Here is a 21,764-nt window from a genome sequence, read left to right on the forward strand (position 1 = left end):
TGACTCCTGGGGATGAGCCTCCCTGGCACTGAAGGTTTGCTGCTGAGCACCAGCTGGTGATGCAACTAGAAAAAGACCTTGAATAAAAGGGGGAAATGGTAAAGACAAATGAGTTTATATGGCTAAGAGACTTCAAAATGTGTCGGGAAGTCATCAGAGGGGTCACATTTACACATATCTCAGCAGGATCTCAGAGACAGCCAAAGTAGACAAAACCCCAGGTAGTGGTGCTCCTGAGGGCTATGGAGACACTCAGGTTCTATGGTCATGACAGATGGCTCTGGAGTTCAGTGCCTTGCCAGTGGGTCCTACTTTGTAATTTATGCTCCTGAGTGTGATGGAGTTGGACTCAGATATTACCTCTCTATGCAAGCTGCTTCTGTCACTTTTACTAAAACTGTGGTTGGTGCTGTGGTTGGAATCTCTGGACTGTCTATATACCAGCTAGGCCCTGAGCCTCAGCAGAGTTACAACACCTACTCTCCAGTTCATTGGACTTACCCAGGTCAGCTAACAGGGAGGTGATGATGGTCAACTACCACACCAGGGAACCAAGAGAGTTTACAGCTGCAAGCAGAATTCCATCCATCAGCCATGTGGGACCTAAACCCCCTCTTGATTTAGAGGTGGAGTGGACATTGCCATCCCAGGGTCCTCAGGATGGAGGAATAAAATATGGATTAGAGTGGACTTACTGGTATTCTACTATAGAATTATTGTTACTGTAGCAATGCAAGAAATTATGTCATTGATGTGGAGATAGTGGTAATGGGAGTTGCTGAAGGCAGGGAGAGGGAAAAAGAGGTGTGATATTGGGGCATTTTTGGAACTTGGCATTGTTCTGAGTGATATCGCAGGGACAGATGCAGGACATTATATATCCTGCCATAACCCACTGAATGGACTGGGAGAGAGTCCATTGGACTGGGAGACAAACTGTAGTCCATGCTGTGTAGCAATGCTCAAAAATGTAGTCATCAAATGCAATGAATGTACCACACCAGTGAAAGAAGTTGTCGATGTGGGAGGATTGGGAGGTGTTGGGAGAGGGGTGTATGAGAACCTCTTATATTTCTTATTGCAACATTTTGTGTGATTTATCTTAAAAAAAAGATAATAAAAAAAAATAAAAAACAAAAACAAACAACAACAATAAAAATAACAGCCACCACCATCAGAACAACAACTAGGGGAGAACATTTCCAATATACCCTATGGTTAAGTGAAAAATGGCAAGCTGTAGAACAAAATGTGCAGGCTATGAAAAAAAGTCCCAAACAAAACAGTATATTTCCATAGGTACACATTATACATGGAAATATGTATGCATGGGTGTTTATATATGTAAATGCATTTGGCTGTATGCTTGTGTGTGTACATAAACACACATACACACATATACAATAAACTGACAAGAGTGGTTATCTCTGGGGAGGAGAGTGGAATCATAAAAGCTATTTCCTAGAATTTTGGTTAAAGATGCAATGAGGTGATGCCCACAAAGAGTATGGCATAGGCCCTGGCATGAAAATGTTAGATCCTCTTATTTAGATTCTGATGATGCTGATGATTATGATAGTGAAGTATTTGCTCCTTGCCCTGTGTCACTCACATCCCCATAAATGTTCCTCTTTATGGTCACCTTAGCCTGCCTATGGTAGCAAAAGTATTGGTCCCCAAAGATGTTCTTAAAGTTGAAGAATGTTTCCTGGCTGTGGTCAGAGGGAGAGGTAATAACAAAAGAATGGTCAGAGATGCAATATTGCTGACCTTGGAGATGGAGGAAGTGGACTCCCAATCAAGGAATGCCGGTGACCCCTAGAACCTGGAAAAGGCACCCCAAGAGCCTCCAGAGAAAGCACAGCTCTGGCAATACCTTGATTTCAGTCCAGTGAAACCCATTTTAGGCTTCTGACTCTAGAACCACAAGAAAATGATTTTGTTCTGTTTTAAGCCACTAAGTGTGTGGTAATTTGTTATAGCAAAAATAGAAAACGAATACACAACTTGGTACCGTGAAGCAGGGTGCTGTTGCAGCAAATACCTAAAGTGGGAGAAATGGCTTTGGGATAGGGTAATGGGCACAAGTAGAAGAATTTTAAGGAGAAAATGCCTAGATTGCCTTGAACAGACTGTTAGTAACTATATAGATGTTAATGACTTTTCTAGTGAGAAGCATGGTAAAGAAAATATAACTTGCCTTAGAAATACCTAAATCATTGTGAATAGATTGTTAAGTAGAAATAGGGATATTAAAGGCACTACTGTTAAGAGCTCAGAAGTAAATGAAGGGCATTTTATTGAAAAGTGGAAGAAAGGGGATTGTTGTGATATAGTGACAGGAAACAATGGAATTGTGTCCCTGCAATTATCTGGAAAGCAGAACTTTTAAAGAATGAAATCAGACCATTTGTTTGAGATTTCCAAGCCAAGAGTTAATAGTCCAGTCTGTTTTTTGTTCGTTTTTTAGTACACTTTTATTCAGCTTTAACAACTTACTTTTTATTTAAAAATACTTAACAACATGCAGAAAGTTGCAAAAATAATGAAGAAAGGTCTAATATATCCATAATCCAACTTCTCCTAGCCTGGTTTCTTCTTGTTGCTTAATTGTAGTATGTGTGAGAGAGAAAAATTGAGGGATGAACTGTTAAACAAAAAGGAACCATGACTTGATTTGGGAGATTCTTAGACTGCAAAAGAGGCTAGAATTAAGAGTTTACTGTCAAGAAAGATGACAACCTTTTGTTAATTCCTTAGAAAATATTCAGAGTAAGAACAGTTGGTCACACAAAAGGATCTTTGAAGAGACTAAATATGTAAGATCCCCTCAATCGAACCAGACAGCACCTAAGAAATTTAAGGGCATTGCCCTCAGCTAAATCAGCAAATCCCCATGATATACATAGGAGAACAACAAGGTTCTTGGGAATTTTATACCAGCAGAAACACTGCCAACTCTGACCGAAGAGGACAGAGTGAGGATGAAATGAAAGGTTGTCAGACCCCCAAAATTCTATAGGCAGGAAACTGGCTGATTAGATTACATATCCAAATGTAAGCCACTGTTCATGAAAAAGGAAGACTGACACAGAGGATAGAGGCTTAAACCACAGAGAATATTCCTAGTCCTTGAAACTAAATGGTGTACATCTGACTGAATGTTGAAATTGCTTAGGACTTCTGACTTCCCTTTTTCTTTGAGAACAGGAACTCTTATTTCAAAGAAAATTGCCTACAGCAGGGGACACAAACTCAAACGCTTACTCCAGGTTTGCAGATAACATAAATGAAGAAAGCAGGTGAGGAAGGCACTGTAGCAGTTTGGAGGGGCAGCCTTAGTCTAGCTGGCTGATCTCACTGACAATACAGGCCCAATATTGCTGTATCATTCAAATATTCAAGAGCTAGGAATCAGATCTTTTTCTATGAAGTATCTCCAAACTCCCCCATCAGTGCTTTTAGTAGTCTACTTACATCTACAAAAATTGGACTTGTATGAAATTCCTATGTTCATCAAAAAGACAACATCAAATTGTTCAAATTCAGTTTTATTAAAATTATTCGGCAGTTTTGGTAGCAGTACCACATCTTTGATGGTGACTACTGGACATATTAGACATAAGTTTATGTTTTGGTTTGTTGTAGGTTGGGGTACATGTACGTTCTAAATTCCCTGCCCCACATTTCATCACATGGCAAAATGCTTTAAGTTTCTCTATCTACAATGACCTATTATTCATAGAAAAGGAATTTGTAAAATAATAAAATCCACAGATTTAAAAAAAATTCCCCTCAAATATTAAGAACATATAAAGTATATTAAAGACATGTACATTTAGTCCTTCAGGTAGCAAGGCATGCATTTGATGTTTGTAGTTTCTTGTTTTTATTTATTGCTCATTACAGTTCAGAGATCAAAGGGATTCAAAAAGCTAAACATTCCCAGTATGGTTCCAATGGCATTAAAGGACAGAACCAGGGCAGCACTTGATTCAGTCTTTAAAATCACAAAGACTTTTTCCTTTAATGGGACTTTTCTTCTGCAGTAGCTTAGGACACTATTTGCTCACTTAATGCCTTAAAATTAGCATCTGCCCTAGAGTAGATCTAAGTATTGGTTTATTTCAGAGTATTACTGGACAGCAAATGGTGGGAGGGCTTCCTTTCCATAGCAGAATGTTCAGCAGACCTAAAGTAAAAGTTTAGAGGGTTCGGTGCTTCTTAGTTGTTCTCCAGGGAACCTGAGTTTGTCTTAAGGAAAGAAAGAAAAGTGGTGTAAGAATCTTTGCATGAGTCAGGTCAGCATGTTTTAGTTGTCTTGCTCTTCCAGCAGTGAATGACAACTCACCTATGGCAATGGAACCTGTGGTTTTGGCCTTGTGATAAAAATCTTTCTTGGGAATGGGAGTGAGAAAGACAAAGCAGGGCACTAACTTCAAGACCATTACTTTAAATGGTCCATTCATCAGAAGTAAAAGATGGCCATACCCTATTAACTTCAAATTAGCACCCAATCAAAACAGGCCCATTTCTTTATCTATCAACTAGGTTCTCAGTTTTTAAAAGTCAACTATGCAAATTATTTGTGTTGTCCCAGCAAATTAGATCTATGGACATTATATCATAGCAGTAATAGCCATATTCAAAAGTAAAGTTTTCACTCTACTTTCATAACAAATGATGAAAAACATTTTCTTTAGAAATAAATATACATTTTGAAGTTTTTTGAGAGAAAATTCTTTGCATCTAATTTAATGTATATTTATAAATTGACACCATAGTCTCCAAAGTTAAAGAAAAGAATTAAGAAACAGCCCTTTCTTCTTTCTCCCAGAATTGAGGTTAATTTCATTCTTCACTTTAAGAATATTTAAAACTTGAGCTGTTTGAATAATATTTAGAACAAAATAGCAATGCATACAGTGTAATGTCAACCCAAGCCTAGCAAAGCAATTAAACCTTGGAGAGAGGTGTTATACTTACAAATGGAGTCCTGATTCCAAATTTGCTATGGAATGTCATGGTGACTTTGTTTTTATGTCCTGTTCTTTGGTCAAAGGCATGGCATGTATCAAAAGGTGGACTGTACAAGTGAAGGCTCACAGCAGGTTCCGTGTGGCTGATATTCTCTACCCGATGCAAGCCAATGGAATCTAAACAATATCCAAGAGGGAAGACTAGATGAAGGAGTTTAGATGACATTTGATGGTAAAAATTTTTAGTCACTTAATATCATAAGTCAGTTTTGATGCTTTCAGAAACAGAAATAAGCTAGAATTGAAATTCTAGTTAAAGATGGTGACACACATGTATTAATTTGTGCTCCTTCTTGAAAACCTGCTTAAGAAAAAAAGAATAAAAAGGCATAAACATAACAAAGACAAAGAAAACGTGATACGAGAAAATAGTAATGAAAATTTGAAAGCTTGAAAGTAGATAGATGACTTGACAGAGGAGAGAAAGCTAAATCCTAAGCTCTCCATGGGGAATGTCAAGAAATAACCTGATTTACATCTTGAAACTTCCAAATAGCTCAGGAATTAGTAGCGCCAGTTAAGTCTGGAAATGATGGTGAAGGTAGCGCTAAAATAACAGAACTGGCTGAAAGCCCATTGAAAGAAGCAGAGTCTCAAATCCATTTCACCAATCCCTTTCACCCCCACCCCGAAGACAGCCTGGAAAGAGTAGTACAATGGAAGGATTGGTAGATACCAGGCACATTTGGGGGTACTAATAACAGGTGAATTAAGAAAAAACTTACACAATGAATGCAATATACTTACTTTCTTCACCACCTAGTATCAGAATGCTGCCAGAGAGGATTTTGTCCTCCAGGCAGGAGATGGAAAGCAGTTTCTCAGGGAATCTGATCAACTCAAAAAAAAAAAAAACCCTAAAGGGTTTTCTCCCCCCTAAAGATAATGCCATCAGGTGTTCTTCAAGGAAAATGTCCCATCAGATTATCTTAGAGTGAAGCCCAGTTGACAAGCCTTAACCATGTATTCCAAGCTTCTAATAAGATTTATCACCCCCCATTTTAAAATATGAGACATAGCCAGGGACACCAGACATTTGAGCAAAGTCTCTAGTATGAAAGACAGAGGCCAAGAAAACCTGATAAAAGCAACTTGAAACACAGACTACTTAGGAGAAGGCTTAAAAATAATACCTATCACTAATATTCTCAGAAAGATTAAAGAAAACATTATATAAAAATGGTAATAAAAGAGCTTTTAGAAATAAAAAAAGATGACAGCAAAAATAAAAACTGAATAGAAGAGTGAGAAGGGAAAGCTGAGGTAGATTCAAAGAACAAAAGGACAGATGTAAAATAGGAAAGAAAAAAAAATTTTTTTAAATCAGAGAATCAGAGGACTAGTCTCCGAGGTATAATATCTGAACATAATTAGTTTCAGAGGGAAGTAAACTTGGCCCAATGGATAGGGCATCCACCTACCACATGGGAGGTCCTTGGTTCAAACCCTGGGGCCTCCTTGACCCGTGTGGAGCTGGCCCATGAGCAGTGCTGATGCACACAAGGAGTGCCCTGCCAGGTAGGGGTGTCCCCCGCATAGTGGAGCCCCACGCACAAGGAGTGCGCCCCATAAGGAGAGCTGCCCAGTGTGAAAGAAAGTGCAGCCTACCCAGGAATGGCGCCGCACACACGGAGAGCTAACACAAAAAGATGACACAACAAAAGGAAACACAGATTCCTGATGCCGCTGATAAGGACAGAAGCAGTCACAAAAGAACACACGGTGAATGGACACAGACAGGAGACAACCCGGGCGGGCGGGGTGCGGGGGGGAAGGGGAGAGAAATAAATAAGTAAATAAAAGAAATTTCAGAAACAGGAAGGAAAAAAAAATCTAAGAAGTAACTCAAAAATATTTTCTTGAAATGAAAGACATAAATTTCCAGTTGAAAGAACCCAGAGTACCCAGCAAAATGAGTGAGAATTACAAAACAAGACACATTGATATCTTTTTTTCTACCTCTAGTATTCTGAAATTTCACAGTAATGGTATCATGTTTTCCAAAGTTTCTAGAAAGGAAATATGTTTCAGAGAAAGGTTCAGTAATCAGAATGGCATGGAAAAAGGTGCAGCAGCTTTGGGAAGAAAACAGACACTTGAACAGATACTTGTAATCAATGTTCATAGCAACAATATTCACAATAGTCAAAAGGTGGAAACAGCCTAAGTGTCCATCAACAGATGAATGGATTAAAAAATGTGGTATATATATTGAATGGACTATTATTTAGCTGTCAAAAGAAATAAAGTTCAAATACATGCTACAGCATAGATGAAGCTTGAAGACATCATACTGAAAGAAACCCAACACAGGGTCATATATTGATTCCACTTATAAGAAACTTTATAAAGACAAAGGTAGATTAGAGGTTACCAGGAGGGGGAAAAGGGAATTTATTGCTTGATAAGTAGCATTCTGTTTGTGATGATGAAAAAGTTTTGGTAATGGTAATGGATGGTGGTGATAATAGCACAATGATGAATATAATTAATACCACTGCACTGTACACTCAAAAAGTTAAAATGGGACATTTCATGTTATGTTAACAAAATGAAATTTTTGAAAAAGAATTAGAATGGCATAGGGCTTTCAATAAGAACAGTAGAAGCTACAAAGTGTAAAACTGACCTTCATTGTTCTGAGAGAACATGATTGCCATAATTCATATATCATGATTGTCATAATTCTATATCTAGTTAAATTACCAATCAAGGAGCAAGAGGTAAAAAAAGAGACTTTTAGCTATATGAAGTCTCAAAATTTTGCCTTCCATGAACCCTTTTCCAAAGAGCCATTGGAGAATATGCTCTACCAAAACAAGGGCATGAACCAAGAAAGAAAATACAAGGTCAGGAAACAGGAGCTCCAGCAAAAGAAGAGAGCAAAGGGAAAGTCAAGCCTAGAATGAAGTAAAGGGATTCCCCAGATAGCAGCTGTGCCCTGGCTTAGAAATCAACCAATTCAAATTGAGGTAGGTCAAAAAGAGAGATGTCTTCAAGAAGATAATTTAAAAAGACAAAATGCCAAATTTTAAAAAAGTGTTGAGAAGAAATTTACACAGCCAGGGCAAAGTTTAGAGATTAATATCAAGGAAAGAATTCAATGTAATTAATGTAGGCATCAATTTGGTCTTATGCTTTCTTTATGATCTAGCTCCATGAGTTTGCATAATGATGAAGGAAGAACAAAGAATAAAAGCAGACAACTGAGGTTCTAATCACAGCTAGAGAAATTAGGTAGGTTAAATCAAACAAACATCAACTTCAAGGACCTTCAGTTTTCCTTATTTTTAAAACTGAGGCCTAATTCTCAGATCTGCAAGTTCTTTGATTGTATAATTTTCTGCTTTCATAATAAACTGGCTTAAACACAATTTTAAACAAAAGTTCAATGCCCCTTAGAGTTGACTGCCCTTTATAAACACAATTACTTGTTTCACCAATTATAAGTATATATTCCATTTAATGCTTGCTAGAAAACCCTGCAAGGAAAGACCCTACAAAAACAAGTCATCCATCCTTTAGAGAAGCTTCCAAGACTCATGCATGAATTATTCGTGCTATAATTTTATTTTTGTCTTTGCTTCCTTAGACATCATACCCATGGTTTACCACTTATATTGGATATTTTCTGATACTTATGGATAGCAGTTTGGTCAAGGCCCTGTCCACCTCTTGCCCATTACAATAGGCAACTGGGTCTCCTTGCCTCAATTCTCTCCTCCATCCTATGCTGCATACTGTTAACAAATAGATCAAGACATTAAAACTCTGCTGACCAAAAAAAGCTCTTAACTTAGCTAGTCTTGGAGACCCAGCATCTGATCTTACTTTACTCTCGTATTACTCCCCTGTCCAACCCCATTCTTCTTCCTTCCATCTTGCCAGACCATTCCTGAATAGCTTTCATTCTTTGTAACTATTCTGCCGTCACACATGCTATTCCCTGTACTTGAAACATCCTTCCCCCAGGTCACTACCTGTCTCCACCCATATCTCTGCACCTCTAAATATTAGAAGTTGAAATTTGTGGCCTTTGAGTTATTTGGGTAATTATTCTACAGATATGTCACCTAGTATTTTACAGGTTGGCAAAACTTGACATAAAGTTCAGAATTTCCATCTCCAGTGGAACAGATGTTGGGGAAATCTCACTGGAGCTGAGTGGCCACCACTGCTGTTCCCTTAGATAGTGTGGTAGGTATTCTCCAGTTCATCACACGTGGTCCTCACCACAGCCTTATCCCTGGCCTGCGTCATGCACTTACCTTATCTGCTTGGCTCCTATAGGTTTTTGCATTGGAGACTCTTGATAAAGTTGAGCTATTCTTCAAGATCTAATCTAGTTTCCCAAAGACTCTCAGCAACTCCAGCTAAGAAGAACCATTCTGAAAGCTTTGGCTTCATTTTGAGTGTTACACACAATAAACCTGTTCTTGGAAATTGGGTGTGCTTATACATAACAACCCTCAAACAGCTGAGTAAATGAATAAGAGTTTCCTGCTACACAAGAAACCAACAACTTTGTGCTATCTGAATGGGGATAAAAACCTTCCTACATAATCTGATTTTTTAAGTGCTATATATTCCTAAACTAACATCTAACAAACTTATATAAAGTATCAGTGCCAATAGTGGATATATGAAGGAAAAAAAATAGAAACACTTTGCCAGAAAAACCTCTGTAATACTCTATTACACCTAAGCAGGATAGCATCCTAATATGAGTATGAGTTTTGGAATCAAATTGCTTGGGTTCAAATCCCGAAGGCCACTTAAGAGCTGTGTGTCCTTGGATAAGTAATTAAATATATTGACATCTTCATCCATAAGTCGGAATAAAAAAATATCTACCCCATATAAGCTTTAATAAGCTTCTTGCAAACTCACTATTCCCTTTAGGAATATAAAAGTTTTCCATTGCCTCTCTTGAAGAGCATTTGGCTATCCTATCTCACATTTAAATTCTTGGGTAAAATATCTAGAAATCACTGATAAACAATGTGCTTTTTAAAGTTTCCCATGATGATACTATTTTAAGCATGCTGTATATGCTGTGTGCATTTTAGAAAACAGGAACTAGTTAGCATTCATAATCACCTCTGGAACATTTCTTTACATTTCCTAACACAAATATTATATTTTCAACTTGTCCTAACTTTTTTGTTAAAAAGACTCTAAATATAACTTATTATAATAATAATAACAATAAAATAACTACCCCAAGTCTTGGGAGGTAAATTGTTTCAGTGGATGCTTATCTGTATGCAGATGTGTTTTTGTAAGTGATTCCACTCCAGAAGCAAAGACTTTAAAAACAAAACCCACCGTTTTTAGGTCATTTCCCAAGTATATAAAATCATGACTGCATGATATAGGTTCCACTGGACATGTGTAAGCAACTAATATTTCTGATAGGAGCTCTAGGTTATTCCCACTTGCCCTCAGAAAAAGGTATAGGATGTTACCATTGATGTAGGCACCCTGGTTTTCCCTCAAGATTCTTTCAGACTTCTTGATCATCTCATTGGATTTTTTATCAGGCCAGGCAAATAGGGTCTCCTTTAGATTTCCCTGCAGCATCTTCAGAAAGCAGTGGGAGTCAGTGTGATCGTGGATACTGCTATATAGACACAAAATGACAAAGGAGCTTAGTAGTTGGTCCAGCATCCAGACCTGAGGTAGGAACAGTCTGCACAGACCTTACAGCTGCATACTGCCAACAGAACATCTCCCAGGCCAAAACCCAGCTGGGATGGATTTTTAAGATTCCATCAATTGGGAAGCAGACTTGGCCCAGTGGTTAGGGTGTCCGTCTACCACATGGGAGGTCCGCGGTTCAAACCCCGGGCCTCCTTGATCCATGTGGAGCTGGCCCATGCACAGTGCTGATGCGCGCAAGAAGTGCCCTGCCACAGCAGGGGTGTCCCCTGAGTAGGGGAGCCCCATGCGCAAGGAGTGCCTCCCTTAAGGAGAGCCGCCCAGCGCAAAAGAAAGTTTAGCCTGCCCAGGAATGGCACTGCGCACACAGAGAGCTGACACATAAGATAACACAACAAAAAGAAACACAGACTCCCATGCCGCTGACAACAACAGAAGCAGACAAAGAAGAACACGCAGCAAAATGAACACAGAGAACAGACAACTGGGGTGGGGTGGGGGGAAGGGGAGAGAAATAAATAAATAAATCTTTTAAAAAAAAGATGTCATCAATTTACAATCTAACATTGTTCAGGACAAAGCAGTAAAATGATGTCACGCACATCAATGCATACAAGGGATGTAGTTTCGGTGCGTATCCTTACTAAAGATCAACAGTTAATTTTGTTTAAACCTTCTTATAACAGTACTGGGTAACAGAGTAACAAAACAAACAACCCTTCATCTTCCCCAAGATATGGCTTTTAGCAGTTTACTTAAAGTGGGCTAGAACTTGATTATAAAAGTACATTATAGTGATTAAGTGATTCTAAAATAGAACTTTTAGAAAGCCTAAATATAATGATTTATAACAATTTTACTATGCTGAGACCTCTAACATTTAGTTTTTTTCCCCCCGACTTTTTCTTTTTTCTCCTTTGTTTGGTAGGTGACGGAGGAGGGGAGTATGTGTATTATGTTATAATATGCTATAAAAGTATATATAGTGTTACTATTTTGTAGATTTAGAGCGTATCCTACCTGAGATTATCTCTCAATATTGGTGGGAAAAAGTAAATTTGATTTGGGGAAAGAAAGGCTTTATTCAAGTAATCTTTGGAGTAAATAGTTTATTTAATATATGAACTAGTAAGAAAGTATTACCTATCAGCTATAGGGTTGATGAAAAGGTATGAACCCGTACGTGTTATTGGCATTTATTTTGTATGCTGAATTCTATTAAGACACCCCTCCCTGGCCACACACCCACCAGAACTTGTTTCGTTAAATCCTCAGATCCTTCTTATTCCTAGTTTTTAAAGTCTCAACAGGCTTTCAAAAAATATTAAGTGAATGAATGGAAACAACTCTGTTCCACATGAATAAACACATGTACTCTACAGAGAAGATGGAGCTTGTACCCAGGTTTCCAAAGCCTTGTGAATTTACGTTTCTCTTCTCTCATTAAAAAATGGGTCTGGTCTATTTATTTATTTATTTATTTTATACATTCTCAAGAAGAATCTTTTTAAAGAGATAACAAAACTCAGTTGGTAATAAGACCAGCAAAAGTGTAGCTAAAGAAAAGTTAAGGAATCAAGTTTCAAAAGAGAAGTAATAGTTTAAAGTTGCTTTGCCCTCTAGGTAAAGCAGCTAAACAATTAACTTGAAGTAGAAATAATTTTTCTGAATTGGAGAACTGCTTTTCTAGCTCAAGTATCCAGATGCTTTGGTCTTTGGTCCAACGATTGTTTACACATACCTTAAAGCTACACAAAGGTCAAGATATGGCATAATTCCACATAAAGTTTAACTCCATAGAGAACAGAGAAATATTAAGCTGGTTACTTACCTCCTTTGATTTAAACTCATTTTTTGGACAGGTTTTTATATTGATGGTGTAATTCTAAACTCTTATGCTAATTTCATGAGAATTTTTGGTGGGATTAGGGGATATTGTAAACAAATTCTAAAATGGGATTTGTTAGTGTTCACAAGATTTGTGGCTAGCTTGACATTTTATTTCTCTTATCTGTAACAGGTGCTTAATAAATATCTGTGAATGAAATGGTTGAATTACCTGCCATGTCCTTCACCCCAGCACAGAATCATCAGATTAAATTTTCCATTTCCTTGATCCACAAGATTTCGAGTATACCTAAAAAGAAAATATTGGGAAGTTTGTATTTGATGAAACAAGAACTGGGAAAAATAAGTGTGTCACAAAGCATCATTCATTCAAAAATATTAATGTTTCTACCTCTGTGCAACTTTGAAAGTGGGTTTCTAACTAGAGATCCAGCATGAATGAAAACAAATACTTTTTCACAGTTCATTTTGGACATTTCTGTATTTTGATTCACTGCATTTACTGAGGTCACTATTCAGTTTTAATGAGTGCCATGGAAAAGGAACAGAAAAAAAAATCAAACTCCAGGATTCTACATGAGACAGCTTAGCTTCAAACTGATAAAGAGAATAAAAAGGTCTCACAGAAGTTATTGACATAGTGCATGACCTCTCTAGGCAAAAATGTTGCTATTACTGTTGTGTTTTTTTTCCCTCTACAGAGCTAAACCAGGAGTTGAGAAACATGGTTTCATTAAAAAGCTGCTCTAGAATTCCCTTTAGTTTTACTATAGCCCAGACCCAAACCATATTCAAAAGCATTCATAATGAAAAGTCCTTCATAAAGACAAAGGAAAGGGGGTTGACTGAAGAATGAGAACAAAAGAGAATACATTAGGTAAGTAAGGGATATTCCAAATCTTTTACATTAGGAGAAACCAGTAAGTGGCCCAAAAAACAAAACAAAACAAAAAATCCCACACCAAACCAAAACTACCATCAAAACGTTTCTTCTGGCCCAAGAGGTACTACAGAAATAATCTAATTAGCAAAGTTTGCTAATTTGCCATTTAGGTTGCCATTTTTAAGGAAAGGAATTATTACCACATTTTTATTTAAAGTTTTTATTATGGAATACTTTCAAACTTAATTACAAAAATAATACAAACCCCTTACAGAGAACTCCAATGTACCCTAGCGCCCCAGATACCTAGATTCACCAATTTTAATATTTTGACATATTTGCCATGTCATTCCATCTACTCATCAATCAATCCATCCATCACCTGTCTAGCTATTCATCAATCAATTTTCTGAACATTTGAGTGTAGGTTGTACATTTCATGCTCCTTAAACATTTAATGCTGCCATGTACACGTCCTAAAAACAACTATGTGACAGTTTGAAGCTTTCTGTGGATCCCAGAAAAGATCATCTTCTTGAAGTGAATTCATTTCTGTGGCTGTGGGACTCTTTGGTTTACTGCAGTGAGGTGAGTGACCCAGGGTGGGTCTGGATTTTTTTGCTGGAGTCTTTTATAAATGGGAGAAACATGCAGAGACACACAAAAAATCCCAGCAGAGACAGAGAAACCTGAGAGGCTGAGGCAGAGGCACTGGAGGCCAAAGGCTGGAATCAGCGGGGCAGAGAAGAATGGAAAGAGGCCCCAGGAGGCTGAGAGGGAGGACTGGAGGAGAGGGGAGAGATGAGCCATATGCCCAAAGCTGAGCTCGAGAGAGCTTTGCTTAATGCTGTAATTTGGGCAGAGCAGCCATTATGCCCTACCTGCCCACAGCTGAACGCAGAGAGAAAGCATCTTTAGATGCTGCTGCTGTGTGCCTGGGTCTTCCATAGTTGACACTCGGGAAGATAGTATTCCTGATGGTGCCTTGATTTAGACATTTTCACAGCCTAAGAACTGTAAGCTTTTAACTTAATTCCCATTATAAAAGTCAACCCATTTCTGGTATATTGCTCCCAGCAACTTTTAGCAAAGTAACACAAAAATATTCACTTATGTAACTACCTTATGGGCAGTTACCAAGTTTATAAAGCTTACAGTTTATATTCCAATTTTTTCATATGTCCCAAAAATATCCTTTTGGGCCTTTTCTTCTCCGCTATTAGATTCTGTCCAGGATCACATACTGCATTTATTTCAGCCTCGTTGTTTCTTATTCTTTTTGTGTGTTTTTAAATTGTGGGAACATATATAAAACATAAACTTTCCCACTCAAGCTTTCCATTTAGTGGAATTAGTCATATTTACACTGTTGCAGTACCCATACCACCTTCCGTTACTAAAACTGCCCCATCTCCCCAAATAAAAACCCCATATCCTCTATGCATCAGCTTCCCATTCTCCCTGCAGAACAGTTACAAAAATAATATGAACACTTCACCCCCCCACACCTCTGGCAACCTATACTCTAATTTTTGCTTCTATGTGCTTGCATATTATCCAAATTTTCTTTGTAGTTACCATGAGGCTTAAATTTAATATCCGAAATCTATAACTATCTTGCTTGCTTTGATACCAACTTAACTTCAAAAGTATATACAACAAACTTATGTTCCTTGCCCCTCCACCCCCCACCTTTATGAAGTACTTGTTACAAATTGCATGTTTGGGGGAGGTGGGGAGCGGGATATATGGGAACCTCTTATGTTTTTAAGGTAATGTTTTGTGTGATCTATTTATCTTTTTAAAAAAAAAAGACAATTATAAAAAAAGTTTTTTTAAAAAACTGCATGTTTATACATGATGAATAAAAAACCACTGATTTGTCATTACATTTTATGCACCTGTCTTTTAGCTCCTGTAGGAAATAAAAAGTAGAGTTACAAACACTAGTATTTATATTTATCCATATTGTTACCCTAACTAGAGGTCTTTATTCTTCACGTGGCTTCACTCTTGTCTGGTATGCTTTCTTTTCAACCTGCAGAACTCTCACACATCTCTTTTTTTAAACATATATATCCATGTAATATTTTATTTGCTGACCTCTTTGAAATACTCCAATATTGATAATGCCCAATTGAACTTTCCATGCTAAAATGTTATTCAACGTGACAAATATCTAATAAAAAATTATTTTAATGTAGTACCTTCATTTTACTCTTGAGGAATCAATAAATGAAAATTACATTTAGGTGGTAAAACTCAGGTTACAAATACAAGATAAAAATCAGTATCATACTTCTGGCTTACTGGAAAACATAACAATTGTGACATTCATGCTTAATACCTTGGTTAAGTAAAGAAAAAAAGGGCAGGAGTGCCACAGAGATATGCAAAGATTTAACAGTTAAAATAATCTTTAGTCCTTCTGAGAATTATAGCTGGGATATATATAGTAAATATTTCTGCAATATGGTGATTTCAGTCAGTCACCATCATTCAGTTCACACATTCAAAGTGACTGCAGTAATTTTTGATCACTGAAAAATGAATTCAGGTAAGTTATAGGTCAATGGACTAAGGATACAACAAATCCCTACACTCAAAAATATAGTTTAAATTTGGAAAGTTTAAGGTAAAGGAATATTTGTTATTCATAATTAGTTTTAGATGTAATTGAGACTACCCTGTATACTTAATTAGTATAATGTGCACAGTAAATTCTAGTTACCATATTATATATTTATTGGTCCTCAACAGCACAAATTTTTAGGCTCCAAAAGAAGTGTCAATTCTATAAAATGGCTACATTCAATTTTCTTTTAAAGACAGATGAACTAAATTGAAGGAAGATTGCTTCTCATGATGTCTTTTTCAAATGACTGATACAAACTTACCAAACAAATAATTATATATTTGGCCTAACATCAAATAATCTGCCCAAAGTGTCCAAAATAGTTGCATTTGTTGTTCAATTTCCAAAAATGAATAGAGGCTTTCTAAATGACAGCATTTAAATTCCTAGTTCTCTAAAGTAAACATTAAAAAACAAAGTACAAAAAAAAAAGATCTCTTGGCTTCTGAATAGTCCACTTAGTTACGTAAAGTATTTTCTGTCCCAGCACTACCTCAAAATACTTCCAAAGCATATGCCAGTCTTAATTTCAAACCATTTAGTCCATTTCCATGGCATCTGCGGCATTCCTAGGCTACCATAAGTCATATTAGTTGACAGGAATTTCTCATGTTTCTTTACATTTTGAGCTTGGTCTGTTCTATACACGAAACAAAGTAAATCATCTATTACTTTAATACACAGACTCCCATCAGAATGTCTGTATTTGAGAACCACACTTTTCCCTCCTGGGGTGGATGAGGTAGAGCTTCGCCCCTCTACTTACCTCTCCCCAGTTTGGTACTGTGGCCTTATGGGCTCAGGGTGGAAAGAGAGGTAGGCAGAGAAGCAAGGACAAGAGATGGGGAGGCTGCATGACCCTGGCCACCTATCTACCTACCACCCGTGGGGCCCCAGACTCAGTTGCCCTCTCAAGCATCTCTTGTAGGGCTGATGTAGTGGTGAAGAATTCCCTTAGCATTATATATCTGGGACTTAATCACTTCCTCATTTTAAGAAGTTTTGCCAGATACAGAATTCTTAGTTGGCAATGTTTTGCTTTTAGCTCTGTAAACAAGTCATCCCACCATCTTTTGGTCTCTGTGGGTTCCAATGAGAAATCAGTACTTAATCCTATTGAAGCTCCCTTGTATGTGACATTTGCAATTTTCTCTTACAGCTTTCAGAATTCTCTTTATCTTTTACATTCAACAGTCTGAATATAACATGGTGTGATGTGAGTCTATTTAGGTTTATCTGGCTTGGAGATCATTGAGCATCTTTGCTTTTCTCTTTAATATTATCCTTTGCATGGGCCAACTCTTCCTGATTCTTTGATGTTTTGTAATCTCTGGTAGAATTATGACATTTTAATCAAATAAAGTAAATGGACTTTAGACTCTTAGGCCTCTGTTCCTTAAGCCTGCATCCAGCTAGTGTTTTGACAGAGATTTCCTTGAATGCTAGGAGCTAACCAAAAACAGTGAAGAAAAAACAGAAAACACCTTTCTGAGTCTTTTAGACAGACTTGTGGTAGTGTTCTTCTTCAGAGCTTACCCATGCAATGAGTTTAGATAATAGCCGGAAGCAAAGTGTTTTTCTGCCCAGGCCTTCTTGTCTTGGGTTTGTGCATGTGGCCCTAGGAATCACCCTGTTCACACAGATAGTTACAAATGTCCCCTCTTCCCTGGGAAAGTTTCCTCAGGGTTCCAGGCACTGCACTCTGTGTCCTACAGTCATCAACCCCTTGCCCCAGGCTGCCATTTGACTGCCCCCCGCCCCCCCAGTGTTCCGTAGGAGAGTTCCATAATGTCTTCTATACACAGGGCACGTTCTGTGACAGTGAGTCCCTCAGACCACTACCAGAAAGACTGGGCCAGACATCCATGCTCCCAGATGTGCGCAATGGTTCCACTGCTTCCTTTAGAACAGATCACACTGGCAGGGGGGCCAGCTCTGTGCCTCGCAGGTGAAGTGGGGGCCAGCTCTGTGCCTCGCAGGTGAAGGGTGGGGGAGGGGCCAGTCAGGGCACCAGGCAATCCTACCTCTGTTAAGTAGCCTTTTTCTTGATTTGGCTCTTGCCGTGTCCCTTTAGTCCTTTAACTATTTTCTGGAGCCTTGAGAAAGATGCTTTTGCCAGTTTTTACTGGACTTTCAAAGCTTCTCTGGGGGTTAGGGTAGAGAGGAAGAGCCAGGAAGAATTTCCCTCTGTCATCCTGATTGTTATTTCATGTTTTGGAGTGTTTATTCACATGGCCATCTGTTTACCAATGCCTTGTGTGTCCTGTCAGCCTCCTCTCTCCTCCAGATTCAGGGCCCTGTGCTTGCACAGCATAATTCCTGATGGAGTTGCTTAGTAAGTGCTTTTTAGTTGTCAGTCTTCCTTACTTTGTATCCCTTTTTGACCTAGCAAGGGCCTGTACACACAGCCTTGTTTAATTCACTGCTCATTTCTGTATCAGGATCCTACTTCTCCCTCTGGCAGCCTTAGTGTCACCCCTCTTGGTTCTCTAGTCTTCTTCCTGAGCATTTACTATCTAGCCTGCCCCAGAACAAATTCTGTCTTGGGTTTTCTCCATTGGCTCTCCCAAGGTCAGAGATCTGAATCCTTTGCAGTACTAGGACTCTATAATATGCAAAAAATACTATGGAATTGAATGCTGCTTTCCCATCTCCCTCTGTCCCTCTCCCCCAACTGCCCAGCCTTGACTGCATCCATTATCTTAATGGACCATGCCTCAGATACCTGCAGAATAGATCAAGCACTAAAATTGTCTGCATTTTAAAATGTTTAGAGATTGTTAATCAAGGCTAATTCAAGGTCCTTTGGGAAGGTCGCCTAGGAAAGATTAAGAGCCTACCTAGTTACAGCCTACCTTAGTTAATTTCACTTGGCTGATAACATATTTAGTTAGATGGACATTGTCATCTTAGCATATTTCTAGAGAAAGCCTAGTAGTGTAGTGTGGACTCTGGAATTATTCTGCTGTGCTTGAATCCTGACCTTAGCAGCATAACCAACCTTTGCATTGCCTAGCATTTCTCACCTATAAAACGGGGACAAGAATGGTACCTATCTCATAGGTTGGTTGTGAGATAAGTGAATTAATTTGTATAAAGTTCTTGAAAGAATAGCAAGCATGCAGGCAAATATTAAACAAAAACTAGACTCAAGTAGCTTTGATAACAGCAGAATAAACTTACCATGAACTGAGTTGACAAAAACCAAAGGAATTACCTAAAGTACCCTGAAAATGGAATATGGGATCCCAGGTAGGCTTCACTTTTTCCATATCAAATCCTATTTAAAATACAGTTGACAGAGTTCTTGCAGACAAAATTTTGCAAAACGTACTGGCACTACATGTTAAGTAAGGTGTGGTGACTAGCAGAAACTGTTCCCAAGGAAAACAAACGTAACTCTTTCCTTAGTCCTCTTCTCTTTCAACTGTCCTCCTCTCTTCTTCCTACACTGAACTCACCCAATGCAAAAGTCTGAAGTGCTACTTTGGGATTAGCAGAATCTCTTAACCTTCAGGGTGATTAACTTTTATTTCTGGCTTAGTAGACAAATTCATTTTTACTTTATCACCAAGCCGGCTAGGCAAAAGACCCTGCCTGCGAGGGCACCTAACTGGGGCACATCTGGGAACAGGGGTCTTCGACTTAAATTCCAGATCCTCTGAATAAGAAATCAGATTGGGGGCTGAATGGGAGGTGGTCGTCTGTTTAATTGGTGAAACTATTGGTGGATTTAAAAAAATCCAAGTGGGGGAGATCAAATTAGTTTGGGAGAAAGGGCAGCAGAAATTGAAAAGTTGCAACTGACAACTCCAAGATGCTATTTTACATTAGTGAAAATGCCTCTTGGCAGGTGCCTGGTTGCCAGCGACCGAAGGCAAAGTGAACTGGTGTCGGGCAATTGTGTTCTTCCTTGAGACCCCTTTCTCCTGATAGTTGATGTAGTTCTCTCCCGGGAACACCCTCCCTTATTTCAGACAGTCGATCTTCAGGATGACCAGCGGGACCAAACCTCAATGGGTCGGGTCGCTGGGGCCTCCTCACACCCACGCGCCCGGGATCGGTGATCTGCGCTTGGCCCTCTGCAGCCAGTTGAGCCCGAGACGCGCGCGGAGGCGATGGCATTGTCCCCGAAGGCGGGAGCGGGAGGAGAGATGGTTTGGAAGCCCGCGGGTTGACGGATGAGGAGGGAACAGACAAATCCCACGGCGGTGCGGTGGCCTCTCCTCGCGGCGCCAGCCAGGGGCCTCGGCCTGGCAAGGCCGGCAGGATCCACTTTCGGAGCCGGGCTGAGAAGCCCAAAAGTCTCCGCAGCGATGGGGGAGGGGTCCTGGGCACCGCGAGCGCAGTGCTGTCTGGGTTCCCCCAGCACCAGACTCCGGCGTCTGTGCCCCCAAGCCCTCTCCTTCCCTCTCGTCCTCCACCTCTTAGAGTGGGACCCGCTTGGATCCGAAGCCCGCGTCCGGCGACCCGCCGCCGGCAGGGCTAGAGCGCGCTCACCTGTACTGGTCGAACTTGGCGTACACCGCCCACTCGGCGGGGTCGCTCTCGTAGGCTTCCATGACGGCCTGCACCTCCTCAACATTGACCTCGTCGCGGGCGAAGAGCTGGTGCAGGATGCGGATCAGGTCGGCCAGGGTGCGTGGCTTTAGCACCTCAGTCTGCTCCATGCCGAGCGGTGCTGGCGGCGCGCGTCTCACAGCTGGGTTGCGGTGGAGGGATTAAATCAGCCGCGGAGCCGGGGGCGAGGGACCCTTGCTGCCGGCTACACAGCTACACACACACACACACTCCTCAAACGCTCGAGTGCCAAAATGTAAAGAACCCCCTGCAAAGATACCAAGAGCCCCCTGCAGCGTGACGGGTCTGGGCTCGCGGAGGACGAGCGACGCACACCGATCAGGACCAAATCTGCAGAATTCAGCCTGCGGAGCCTTTTTTAAGCTCTTGGAGTCAGCGGGAATGTACCAACGGCCTGTGGGGGGAGGGGTAGAGGCGGGGAGCCGCCGGAGGAGGTGGCGGGGGCTGGGAGGGCGTGGGGCGAGGCCTGCGCGCACAGCCCCGGAGCCGGGGCGCTCCGAGCCCTCTCCGGGGCCCCTGCTCTCGGGTGGTGACGGGGTTCGCGGGGGCTTCGCGCACTGTCTTCTCCACCCTAAGGGCCGTCTATCCCAGCCCCTCTCTCTGCGCGTCCCCTCCCTCCGCCTCTCGCTGGGGTTCTTTGCCGCCGCGACGGTTCTCGGCGCCGGGACGTCACCCGTAGGGGTCGGGAGAAGAGCGCGGGGGAAAGGAGAGGAAGGCAAGGGGAGGAAGGGTCCCAGATGGAGCTGAGGAACCGTGAGGAGCAGGCCAAGCTTGAGGATGGTTTCTAACTACCGAACTGGAATGCGACTAGTGCTTTAAACGCCATTGAAACTATCGATAATGTGCCAGGAAAGGTGAAATTAAACTTGTCTTCATTTTTTAAAGTTTTAACTGTACCTACATTTTGTCAAAGGCGATTTTGGTAGACTAAGACTAGTGAAACTTGCAGGCACGTATTCCTGCTTGAGTTTAAAGTCAAACATTTCCTAAATATATATATTCAATGCATATTCACTGATATTTCAAGTGAAAAGCGTTTTTTGTTGTTTGCGTTTTGACCCTTAAAGCGGCAACTAAAAGGGCTCTCTAAATTTAGAAAAGCCTTCAATTCTAGGCG

At 40.1% G+C, this 21,764-nt stretch overlaps 1 protein-coding gene across 1 annotated transcript; it reads right to left on the bottom strand.

Moving 5' to 3' along the window:
* Positions 1-3,535: 3,535 nt before the first annotated feature.
* Positions 3,536-21,034, bottom strand: CDO1 (cysteine dioxygenase type 1). Its single transcript, XM_012528511.4, has 6 exons — positions 20,907-21,034; positions 20,567-20,768; positions 12,760-12,837; positions 10,508-10,662; positions 4,987-5,156; positions 3,536-4,254 (listed from the first exon to the last, which is right to left on the bottom strand). Exons 2-6 carry the CDS (start codon positions 20,734-20,736, stop codon positions 4,225-4,227), a joined length of 603 nt encoding a protein of 200 aa, XP_012383965.1. The 5' UTR covers positions 20,737-20,768; positions 20,907-21,034; the 3' UTR covers positions 3,536-4,224.
* Positions 21,035-21,764: the final 730 nt, after the last annotated feature.

The sequence above is a fragment of the Dasypus novemcinctus genome, chromosome 2 (assembly GCF_030445035.2).
Source record: "Dasypus novemcinctus isolate mDasNov1 chromosome 2, mDasNov1.1.hap2, whole genome shotgun sequence".
NCBI lineage: Eukaryota > Metazoa > Chordata > Mammalia > Cingulata > Dasypodidae > Dasypus > Dasypus novemcinctus.